General features: G+C 40.8%; 1 protein-coding gene across 2 annotated transcripts in view; it reads right to left on the bottom strand.

Moving 5' to 3' along the window:
- lrch2 (leucine-rich repeats and calponin homology (CH) domain containing 2) overlaps positions 1-10,821 on the bottom strand; it is a 36,818-nt gene extending 25,997 nt beyond the window's left edge. For both annotated transcript variants that reach the window (XM_039618347.1, XM_031759950.2), the window contains exons 1-3: positions 10,440-10,821; positions 1,065-1,209; positions 682-808 (exon numbers count right to left, since the gene is read on the bottom strand). In XM_039618347.1, coding sequence (XP_039474281.1) covers positions 682-808; positions 1,065-1,209; positions 10,440-10,674 — 507 coding nt within the window. In that variant the 5' untranslated portion in view covers positions 10,675-10,821. The remainder of the gene's footprint in view (positions 1-681; positions 809-1,064; positions 1,210-10,439) is intronic.
- Between the last annotated feature and the right edge of the window lie 1,471 nt (positions 10,822-12,292).

Raw genomic sequence — 12,292 nt, 5'->3', positions numbered from 1 at the left:
CATACATATAGAAAATGGGAAATGGGTGCAGGAACTTACTGAGACATGCAAAGAACATAGAAATATAGCATAAAAGGCAAAAGCAGAGTTTGTACAAATCTATGGAGCATGGAAGTCCATATTTAGTATGACCACCTTTATTCTTCACCACAGCCTGAACTCTCTTAGGCAGCTTTCTTGTCATTTCTTTAAGCAGTCCTAAGGCATAGTTCTCCAGGCTTCTTGAAGGACAATCAAAGCTTTTCTTTAGGTTGGATCTCGGCTGTCTTTTGTTCTGTTCTCTGTCATGATCATCTCGCACTGCTGTAGGTAGTCTTTCAGGCCTGTCACATTTTCTTTTGTCATCACTTTGTCCAGTTTTTAAGAACATACTGCACACCATGCTGAGATATGTCAAGTTTTTTCCTAATAGCTTATTGGGAATCACCTTGTTGGTGTAAAAATACAATTTTATGTCTATCGAACTGTGTTATCTGGCATTTTTTATAGATTCAACTAAAGGAATTGGAACAAATGTGTTTTTGTGACAGGCTGCTAGTTAAAAAGTGCCTAAAGACACGATTTAAAATTGATTCTTTGCTAAGTTTTCTGTTACGTGTAGACAGAACACTGGTTCATCCCTTGTGTATGTGCCTCAGGCACTGTACTGTATATAAAGGCTGATGTATACAGACTGCTCACCAGTTCCATTAAGTCTTTGGCCTTGCCAATCTCTTCAGGGATGGACACAAGCTTGTTGTTGCTCACAAGCAAAACCTTCAGGGGAAGGTTGAAAAGGTATTTCGGCAACACTGTCAGAAGATTTCGGCTGCAGAGAAAGACAAAACAATGACCTGGATTTAAAATAGCATACAGAAGCGTGTAACACTGAGACGATGGTGACTGGGAATTGAGTTGCAGCAAAAGAGGAAACATCTCTTTCGCGTGAGGATTTTCACCCTGTAAGTAAGGTGAAAGGGGAACAGGCACTTTTTTGGCATATAACTGAATACCAACATTCACTCCTTTTGTATTCAATTAGAGTCTGAAACAATAATAAAAGTATAGTGTTAGCAATGGCTCACCTGATGTCCAGATAAGTCAGCATCTGCAGATTGATAATAGCTTCTGGGATGCACTTAATGCAGTTGTGGTAGAGGTTGAGTGACTCCAGGGGGGCAAACAGACACACTTCTGGGGGGATTTCTGTGAGCCGATTCTTAGACAGATCTGCAAGGAGAAGAAACAGAATACTTGTGTACATAAGCACGCTGGTGACAAACTCATTATAACCCTTTAACATCAGTTATGTGTGCTTTTTGCACGAGAAGCCATTCCCAAAGCCTTGAAAGACTGATCAATACATATCTGTGACAGAGCAGTAGGAAACGTAGCTCTTCATCGAACGCCGGTCTAATATTACACCAGAGTCTTGGGCTTTATAGGTTTGAGTGCTGCTGGTGGGGTCATACGTCAGTATTTCCACCATCGATCTCGCTGGGAGTGGCACGTTAATGGCTTTAGATTTGTATGAATGAGTGGAGAGTGTTGGAACTCATCCTACATCTGTCGTTTTGTTGAAAGACAAGTTAACAACAAAATAAAATAACCATAATCTTTTTTTCTGGGTTCCTTTATAGGATTTATCTCTTTTTATTAAGAGAACGGTCAAAACTGAATGAGTTCTATGATTGCATTTAACTGAAATAAGTCTTTTTATACAAATTCAACATATTTGCAAGTAATGCCATATCAACAATCATGTTATGGTATATAATAGAACAAAACTAGAGTAAACAACCATACTATCAACTGTTAAGGCTGTTAAGGCATGGCAGCGTATCACAATGGCTAAATTGTTTTTCATGTTTAAGAGCTTAGTTCACCGTCATACATATTAAAACCCACGCCAACAGTTTAATGTCAAGAGTTTTGCATGTATTTCTTAGTTAAGATATCAACAAAGTTACAAGGAATTCTTCTTAGGAGTCACTATTGTCCCTTGCCAAATTCAATGCCAACCCATCTCAATCCTGCCACGACATGTCACCTACAGTAAAACACCCGGTGCCAACTTCAAGGTGTGGCTGGAAGGGAAAATGAGTATGAGTCACCTTCTGGTAACCACAAATGGCAATAACAACTGTTGACAGTACAGCTAACGTGTGTCCCTTTTTTCCCTAAACTTGTCGAGCTGTCTGTTGTGTCGCCTGACAACGCTGAAGTTAGCTTCTAAATTGGCAGAAGATGAATGTTTAGCACACAGATTTGATAAGTAGGACACTTTCATGTTTGCCAAACATATCTGTACAAACAAATGAGATCAATTTTACCATTTTTATGTAGACCTAATCAGACGAGGCCTTTCTAGCACATCATAGTTGTGTTCAAGATATTTTATGTAAATGCAAAGAGACTGCTAAACGACAAAGCGACAGCAGAAGTAGCGGTTAAACACGCTCTGTTTAACCACTGAAGGCAGTTTACTAAAAAAAAATCATAGCCGTGCATTAATGAGCTACATGCATGTGCTTTTGTTCTGCAACAGGAACATGAATGTAATCTCTGCTTCAACCCCCCATTTTTATCTGCCTGCTGTAATAAAATATTTAGAATTCATCCCAACAACGTCAAATAAAGGAAGCATACAGATACAGATGCTTAAGCTCATTATGCAGATATCTGTCCTCAGCCAGCATTCAGAATTTCCACATGTATTCCAAATACTTACTTTGGAAACACATATAAAATAATGTTTATCCTATATACTGCTGGTGGTCTTTGAGGCTCAGTCATCAACATATGTTGCAAGAGGAAAAACAGGAAAGTTCATCCACTGGAACATAAATATGACTATTCAATTTCACTGCTACCTGCCAACAAAATGTAAATATGCTCTTTGATCAAGTGAAGCATAGCTTAACTCTTTATTTTCATTTAAATGTCTTTAGATCATGCCCACATTTCCACTTAAATAATCACTAATAGTAACCCCGTGCACTTTAACCAGAAACACAAGGATCCTTGCAAAGGTTACCTTGCACTGCACTGAATTCCCCGTCAATTACTTATTGATTCAGTGCCTACAAATGATGCGTATATGTGTCTGCGTGTGTGCTGTTGGTATTCTACTCGTGTTTCAGTGACCTAAATCTGTTAACACATTTACATTATGAGGATATCTGCTACAAAGTAACATAAATCACTACCTATTAAGATTAATGCCTTTTTAAAGGTTGGGCAAATAGTAGTTTAGATCAAAGTAAATTCACAGTAAGTCAAGGTAATGTCCTTTAAATTCTTTGAGAATGGGGACTGCAAGGGCACATCACTTTTCTAAAAGCACCTTACACCGCAACCCGAGTCTTACAACTCTGTTTTTCTACCGTACACATGCTCACACACGGATAATACAGCAGGGTTCAGTGTAAGGGTTCAGTATCGTGGCAAGGACATTTCAACATGAGGACAGTAGCAGGGGGTTAGTGGACAACCCGCTCTCCCTCCTGAGCAGTGCGTGTCTGTCTGAGTGTGTGTGTGTCTATGCGTGCATGCGTGAACAATCTTGTCTTGTGAATTATCTCTGGGTGACAAGATAATTAGAGTGAGGAGCTGCTGCTGCAGAGCTCCAGATAAACAGAAGGCTTTCAATTATTCTGTCCCACATAACCAAAGTGCGCTATCCTTTGCTTGGGAAAACCAAACACTGCTGCGCCTCCATCCCCTCATTATGTGAAATTACATATAGGCACCACTATTTATTAAACAACTGAGCTACAGTATAAAGGTTTTAATAAAACTAAATTCACTTACCTACTATTAAAAGGTTACTGTTTAGTATGAAGGATATCTTGTATTTAAAATGGGAAGGAAGGGCTTTATTCATTCATCCCCAGTGCAATGAAACACCTTCTCTACTTTTACTGATTGTTGTTATCAGCTATGAAAAGAAACTGACCTGAATTGTATTGAAATGGCCTGATTTACCTGCATTTTATCATACATACTATATGTTAAACCTTTCGCCCCATTCGGTCAGATTACAAGACATTTTGAGGAGAACAAAACCGCCTGCCTTCAAACAAACTGAAGAATCAGTAATAAACTAGATATTTGTTCCATGTCCTTTATATCAGATGTCAGTGTCCTCCGTGATCTTGGTCATTATCACCACTTGTCGGACATTTGATTGCAGCAGTTATTGTCTGCAGGTATAATTCTTGTTTTTGTTGTTGGAGTCCTCGGCCCACATTCAAGATGAGGCCTGGTTAATTAATACCAGAGAAAAGAGAAAGATGCATTTATTACCTACATGCCACTAATACATGAAAAAGCAGATTAGCTTTCTGGTGCTACTAGTGTGATTCCTAATATGGCTTCTCACAATAGCATTTAAACAAAAGTGCCACTAGTTGCAGCAAAAATAGTGACTAGTCAGACTAAAACTAGTCAATTAAAATGACCAAATGTCCAAACAGTGGTTATAGGAAACTAAGGTCAGATAATATGGATTTAAAGCTCAAGCAGCTTTCCACAGATAGGCTCTGACTGTGTAGTTGTATATGGGCTCTGACAGCAGTCAGTAAGCAGAAGTGAGAAGCAGACTATGACACAGTCAGCAGCACAAAGGGAAAAGAAGCCAAAGGGTTAAGGGAAGCAGAAATTACCACATGGGGAAAGACTAAAGCTGAGGTCACAAGGTATACACGCTTTCCATTAAGACTAAACTCTGCCTCTCCCTCAGGCTTGGACCTTGATGCTGTAACCCAGCTGCATATAGTCAATTCCCCCATCTCCCTCCACACCCTAATCTGGTCCCACAACTGGGTATTCTGTGTTAGTAGTTGAATCATCTGGGTGATGGGGGAGCTGGGGGGTAGGTGGAGACAGGCTTTATATGCCTGTCTATCTTTTCCCACTTTTCCCTCCTCCAACCTAGACCATGCACCATCTGCAGCGCACAGTGGGTCTTTAATCCACCTGCTTGCTGCCTCAAGCTCCCACAGAACAAGGCCCGCCAGGCAGAGAAGCACTCCACCAAGGCTCCACGGTGCCATCAGGCCATATCATCAATCTATTCATTTGTGTTCGTAGTGCAGATGCTGCTTGGATATGTCCTTCCATGACACAGCAAAATGAATACTAATAGATGTCTTGCTTTCTTCTGGAGCAAACAGTGAGTCTCTGATCAGCAAGAGACTGATTTTGAAGAGGGGATAAAAATAGCTTTAAGTTGCTATTTAGAAATTCAGCTTGTTATCACTAAGTTATTTGTCTCTAAGCTGCAGGAAAATGAGACCATCATACTCTGACTATTTATTGTATTCTGTCAATAATGCCGCAGGATTCAGTTTAATGAAAACATGGAAGGTGCATGTCAAGGAGATGATTAATTGGGGTTAATTAATTTTCACCCTGCAGCAGATGTGACACAGCCACTCTGGCTGTCAGGATTTGGGTGTGGTCCGGTGCTGCGGGTTGGACCGTGCAGATTGCTCTTTGTGAGATTTGGCCTTAGAGATCGGGTAGTCTCTTGATCAGCTGCGTTTGTTCAGCTACTGTGCAGGGGTTGTCTGTGAGAGCTTGTAATCACCGTCAGGCACTAACGTGGTCCAATTGATCCATGAACCGCATCCTTTGATCTCTGCCCAATCCAGATGCTTCAGGATTGGGCATAGACATGCTTCAGCAGCACCCGGTGTTGACACAGACACATTAATATGAAAAAACATTAATATAGATATAGATACTATAGATGTACAGAAACGGCTTCTTTCCCTGGACCATTTGATCCCCCACACCCCATCCCTGTCCACCTACCCACCAATCTGAGCCATGGTCTTAGTAACCCTCATCACTGAGGTCACTCACAAAGACTCTACTCAGACCAAGTCCTTTGCAACCTGTTCTCTAATGCAGCACTCCCCAATCCCCGGGCCACGGACTGGTACCGGTCCGTGAGTCGTTTGGTATGGGGCCGCGAGAGTTGAGGCTCAGGCATGAAATTGATGGTTTTCAGGGTTTTTATTGTTATTTTTTAAATTGTTTTTATAATTAACTCGGTTTCCCTGGGCCCTTTCCCATGTGTTATGAATAAAGCTTCTTGTTTTGGTACCGGTACTGGTTTTATTTTGTTGTATTTATCTGCGACACCTTAAAGACCGGTCTGTGAAAATATTGTCGGACATAAACCGGTCCGTGGCACAAAAAAGGTTGGAGGCCGCTGCTGTAAAGTGAGCCTTTCCCTTGTTTTGGATATTTTTCTCCTGTTTGTTAGTTATTCCTGCTGCTTTACTATTTATATTTTTGCCAGCACATTTAGTGTGGAGCACCCAAAATTTTGTTGTACATGTACAGTGACAGTAAAGGTCTATTGTATTCTATTCTATTCTATTCTATGATCATAAGCATTTCAGACATACAAGAGTATTTGATTTTTGTTCAAATTATTTATTTTACATTGAGTGCCTAAGATATTAACCCCTACAATAATTTTTCACTGAGTCTATTACACCAGAAATTAATTGAATGAAATTAAATCACATGTCAAGCATTTGATTCATGTTCCTATTTTTTAAATGAAGAAGCAGACACTCTGGTTGTGTCACACTACACAAATCTGGACACTACAAACGTCTGATTGGAAAATTCAGACATGCCACATTGTTCCTGTTAAATTCTAACACATCCTACTTTGAGACGACACTAAAATAGTCACATTCTGTTATATGACACACACGTTTCTAATTTACTGTGGTTATACCTTCATTTGTTGAGCTTTTTGTCAAGCACATACGCCATGCAGATTTCCCAGGCGTAGATAAAGCCTAGCTGCGAACTAAAAGAAAAATTCTGTGAACGTGTCCTTGGTGTCTCGTGCCTTTTTTAATGTGATTGTTACTTCTGTTGAACGTGTTTGTAACTTCAGTGCTTTTTAAGCTGTTGCTTCACAGAAAAGATTCAATTAGAGACTACCGTTTCATTTTATGATCATTTCACATTCAAGTCTAAATGTTTAACAGCGGCATCATTAATATACAGGCCTGCGTTCTCGTTAACAGGAACGTCTACAACCCAGTCTAGGCGTTGGTGAGTAAACGCCTTTTTCTCTGATATTTTTCAAAGACTACCTTCAACTAAAGGACACCAACAATTTTCTCAAAAAGGGATTTAAAAGAAAATTTTATGTTGTGTCTCATATATAAGACATAATTATGGGACGACTCTGCTGTCCGAAGCGCTTGCTGTTCTGCACAGGCTTTCAGGAGAGACAGAGGATGTTTGATTTAACAGAGCACAGAGAATGAGTAGCACTTTTAAAGCCTTTGGGGGGGAGTCAGCCTGCTTGAACTTTAATGAGCTGTGGCGCTTTCAGTATTTACATTGGTTGATTATTAAGGCAGAGAATGTTTGCTTGATACTTGTGTCCTTGTGGAGGCCGTCCTTCAAGAGTTTAACTTGTAAGGAATGCAGCAGCACCTCGTGAGATTTGCTGTGCACACAAAGTCCCACAAAATCGAATAAAAAATGCCCAAGTTGCATTTTGGCCACCTGTTTCAAAGACTTCCGGTATCTGAGTGGGCTTTTTGGTTTGTTCTTGGCTTTCAAATTATGCGGACTCTCTTTTTGTGACAAAAACCGCACTCTTTTTTTTCTTTACACGCTTTTTTTCCACTTACCTCTTCATTTTGGCCATTAAATATTAGATCAAACTATTCGTGGATGACGGAGTAATTAGCCAGACAGTGAAGTGTTTACAGAGTGATGACAGATTAGGTGCGATCTTCAATTGTGGCACAGCCATTAAAAATGGAAGGTAAAACCACAAACTAAATCTAATGCATGTATTGTTGATTATACCATAAATGAGTCATCACGCTCTCCAAGAAATCCCAATTTGAAATGTCTTTATTAACATTTTTCCTGAGAAGCCACAGAAACAGCTGGTGTAAACTTGGCTGAATATCTGACAATAACGCACACCTGTGAAGGTACGGTGAAGGCACCTCCTGGCGGTGGGGTAATGGCAGGTAGAGGCATGCTGGGGTTATGAACCTGAACATCTGCCCAGATAGATGCACTAACCCGCATGCACTTCTACACAAGTTCGGGGCAGCATTCTCAGCGCTTTCCCTGTGGGAAAACAACCCGACTGGAGACAAACTAGCAGCAGCACACTGCAAACAGACACCCTCGTGTGATGTCAGCTCCCTTTTGGTTGCTGCTTAGCCGTCAGATGAAGGCGACTCATTAGACACTGCTCCGTATGAATCTCTTCGCTTTCTAAGAGCAGCAATGTGATGTTATCAAAATAGCACTTCTTTATACTTATCACGAGACATATCAAGAGCCACTTCTTCTTTTTTTAAACCCCTTTCAGTATTCAGGTGTAACAAATAATGTAGCTTAACAAGCTGTGTCTTAGTTTACAGAATTGGTACTGTTCAGTGAGGACTGAAAGGGCCAGTGTGAGGCTGCAGCTGCAGCTGCAGCAAAGACTTATAAGAAAAGATGCATTAAAGTTAACTTTAAATTGCAACTGATTTTGACTGAGCCAGCAAAAATGACACCGTTTCTATTTGCAGCAGAGATTGCAATTGATGTAAAGGGTAGCGCCGTGAGGTGTTGATCTCTCTTCGCACATCTGAAAGTGACACTTCCCTTCTGGCACACCTTTAATTTGACAGAGTGAAATGAAGGCGTGAGATACAAGCACGAGGCGTGCAGCATTTACAGGACCTGAATTGCACTGGCACAGAAATATAAACCTTCCCACCTCTTCGAGTTATTATCGCTGTTATAATGAGCACTCCAGATAATAGAAGCTGTTTCTAAATTTAAAATAAATAAATAAAACTCTTGACAGATGTTTTGACTGAAGTTTAATGGAGCAAAGCTGACTGGTAGAAGAGTAGATCATTACAAAGACGGCCTAACAGTCTGTAAATAGTTCACCCCAAACTTCCTGTTTTGTGGTTTGCCACGAAACATGACTGGCAATCTGTGTAAAACAAAAAGGCCCTGAGCTCCTCTGGGTTATTAATGGTGTGTATTGTTGTAAGTCCTCTTTATTCTGGAGAATTAGCACATATGACTATCAAATGAGCAAATTTCCATAGATCTGGGTGAACAAACCCACTCACAAAACGATTACTAACGACTAAGAACGGCAGAGCAGCATGTAAGAAAATAGTTGGATTATAGCTTAGTACTGGAAGACATGTCTGCTTGTTCAGCAAACCTTTCACCTCCTACCAAGCCCACAAATGATTTTCAGTGGCTGGAGCCCTGTGCATATCATGCTTTTTGCTTTATTTTTGATTCAGTAATTAAACAAGTCACTTTCAGGAGTGTTCAAATGTCTAGATGTGAAGAGGTTCTGAAATCTTGGAGTAGACATTTTTAACACCCTGGGGGTACGGGTAAGGGTAAGAGCTGCACATGATGACAGATTAACACCAGATGGTCTATGGACACATCAGAGGAGGAGACTATCATTTCTGAGATTTGGCATCTTCCACATGCCCATGTTAATGCTTGAGAATGATAAATAGCAAGCCAGTCTTACCAAAATTACCAAATGTGTGCAAAAAGATGAATATATGTATGTCTGCCCTAATTAAACGCACAGCCACTGAAGTCAGGCCATTCTCAATAAAACTTATGTATGTATGACCTCACACTGATAATACAGACTGCCGAAAAACGTGACACTAATACTGACCCACTAACTACGGTTAAGGGTGACCCAGAAAAAGATCGCCCAATAAAGACATAGGTTAAAACAGGAATCAGCCTACATGTGAAACCAAAAGTAAACCCTTGTCTTCCTCCTGTCTGGTACATTACACGCTACACTATATGGGCATATACAGCCAAGCAACCAAAGGGGCGTGAGGCTGCCAGCAAGTACCCTGCATCTTTTGTCTGATTGTGCCGAATATGAAAAAAGCCGCGCGCGTGTGTGTGTGTGCCACATGCTCATCACAAATGATATTCACTGAGCAAGAATCACACTATTCGTTGCCGCAGGCTTCATTCGTGTAGTGCTCCAGCTGCCCCGTGCCGAATCAGCTGCAGCTTGGTGTGCAAACCACTGCACAGCGCTTACTTGGGTGCGCCTGCCGTCTCATTCATGTGTCTCGGGGGGCGGGGGGGGGGACTGAAAGCTACTGGCGTCGAGCAACACAACAGCGCACTAAACTACAGATATACGAGCCCCGGTGGACAGTAATTACAAGCAGGATGTAGCAAATGTGCATTTACAGAAGTCCGCGGAGTACACGGTATACTCCTATAAATAATGTCACCTACACGTTATTGCGCCTTTATCCACAAAATCGAGATAAAATTCATGCACAATGCGGGCATGCTGCATTCATCCACGAGTACGTGTTTTCTGTTTTTTTGTTGGTTTACGTTTTGTTTCCTGTAGTCCTCACGCGTGCACAGCAACCCACCTGCTTGTGTTGTATCGGTGAGATCGTAGCTCATCCCCGGGTATTCCCTCAGCTTCCTGCCGCTCAGGTTCAGTATCCCCGAGCACACGGCATCCTCCAGAGCCCGGTCCAGGCTTCGGGCCGTGTGGTGCTGCTGCTGGAACGGTGTGATGCCCGGGCTCCAGTGAGGTCCGGTGGGATAGTGATGGCTTTGTAGAGCGGTGACAGCTCCCACGCCTCCCTGACTGGACGCCATTTTTTAAAAGAAAAAAAAAGAAAAAAAGAAAAGAAAAAGAAAAAAAGAAATTACTCTTACAATAATAACAGCGCACAGCGGCAGTTTCTCCGCCCATGCGCATACACGGTACATTCCCAGCACGGACGCTAGGGGATGGGCTTCTGAGGTATTGGTGCTGCTGCTGCTACTACTGCTGCTGCTGGTGATGATGATGATGAGGGGGTATGGTGGCCATTTTGGGCTTTTAACCCTTTTTTTTCTCCATCTGGTAATAAACACCTTTAAACAGGAGACCCAGAATGACACAGGGGGCACAAGCATAGCACATTGATTGGTGCACTGTAGATAGTTATTTAAACAATGTTTAGCGTAATAAGGTTTATTATAACATTGAAATAAAACTTATATATAATTAACATTTCTCTGAAGTACAGCTCTCATCACATTCACTGGATATCACTAATCATCTACTGCTTTACTGCTCCTGGTTGTCTGAACAGTGAGTCAAATAATTATCCTCTTCAGTCATTGTGAAAACTTCTCCACCCGGGTCCTAATGGGGCATTCCACTATCCCAGTAATGTCATAGAATGGTGCTAAAGTAAACTGAAGGCTCCCCAGGTTATCCAAAACAACCCTCATTTGTCCTCGCTGACCTCTGCTAGTCACATCTATCTATCTATCTATCTATCTATCTATCTATCTATCTATCTATCTATGATGGCTTTAAAAATACATGTAATTTCATGGGTCAAAGGCAAAATGTGTCTTACCATATGTTGTTGTGCACTGTTTGCAGTTTGAGCGTGGCAAATTGTACCATATGTTTTTCTCTTAAACTCTGGATCTTGAAACCGTATATTATCAATATATTTATATATGTATTTATCATAGCAACAAGATATCATAGGTTGAATGTAGTTCTTTTCATCTGCCCTGTTCTAATGAGGCTAGTAGTCTCTCTAAAACCTAATTAACTATTGCAGGCATTATACTTTTAAAACGACTAAAACAGGTAGAAGTGGTGTTAGCTAATGACAAAGGAAAATAGAAAGATGTGCAATTTTAATAAAAGTTTCCACTTTTTGTATGTTGACATGCAGCTCACGATGGCAGTGGATTATGACCTGAAACTTTTTCATCTAAGGTAGAGATAGGAAGTAGACGACAGCAGGTGTGTGTGGACACTTACTTTACTGCTTCATTTTCCATTTAATATCACATAAGGTTTCAGTTAAACTGTATATTGTGATGTTCATTAATCAAAACTATTCTCTATACATGCACCATGTGAGTAAAACTAGTGGCCTTACAGCTGCAGCCTTTTTTTCAAATACAATATTTTTGAGGTGTTTCAGTCAAGTTTTAAATTTTAAAGTACTTTTGATTTTTTTTTTATTATTTCTTCAAACCGCTGACTTTGGGGATTCTGTTATACTTGTGCTTTTAGATCTCACAGTAGCCTTTGACACATTAGATCACAACATTTAACACCACGTTGGCAGAGGTACTGCCTTTACTGGTTCAAGTCATACCTAACTGACAGATATTTTTCTGTCTCACTTGGTAAATTTTGTTCATCTCCCTCCCATGTGGTGTACCTCAAGGATCCATCCTTGGACCCCTTTCTTTTTTA

This window comes from Oreochromis aureus, linkage group 10 (assembly GCF_013358895.1).
Source record: "Oreochromis aureus strain Israel breed Guangdong linkage group 10, ZZ_aureus, whole genome shotgun sequence".
In the NCBI taxonomy this organism is placed as follows: Eukaryota; Metazoa; Chordata; class Actinopteri; order Cichliformes; family Cichlidae; genus Oreochromis; species Oreochromis aureus.
Note: the sequence above shows the minus strand (reverse complement) of the source record. Positions and strands in the feature narration are given on the sequence as shown.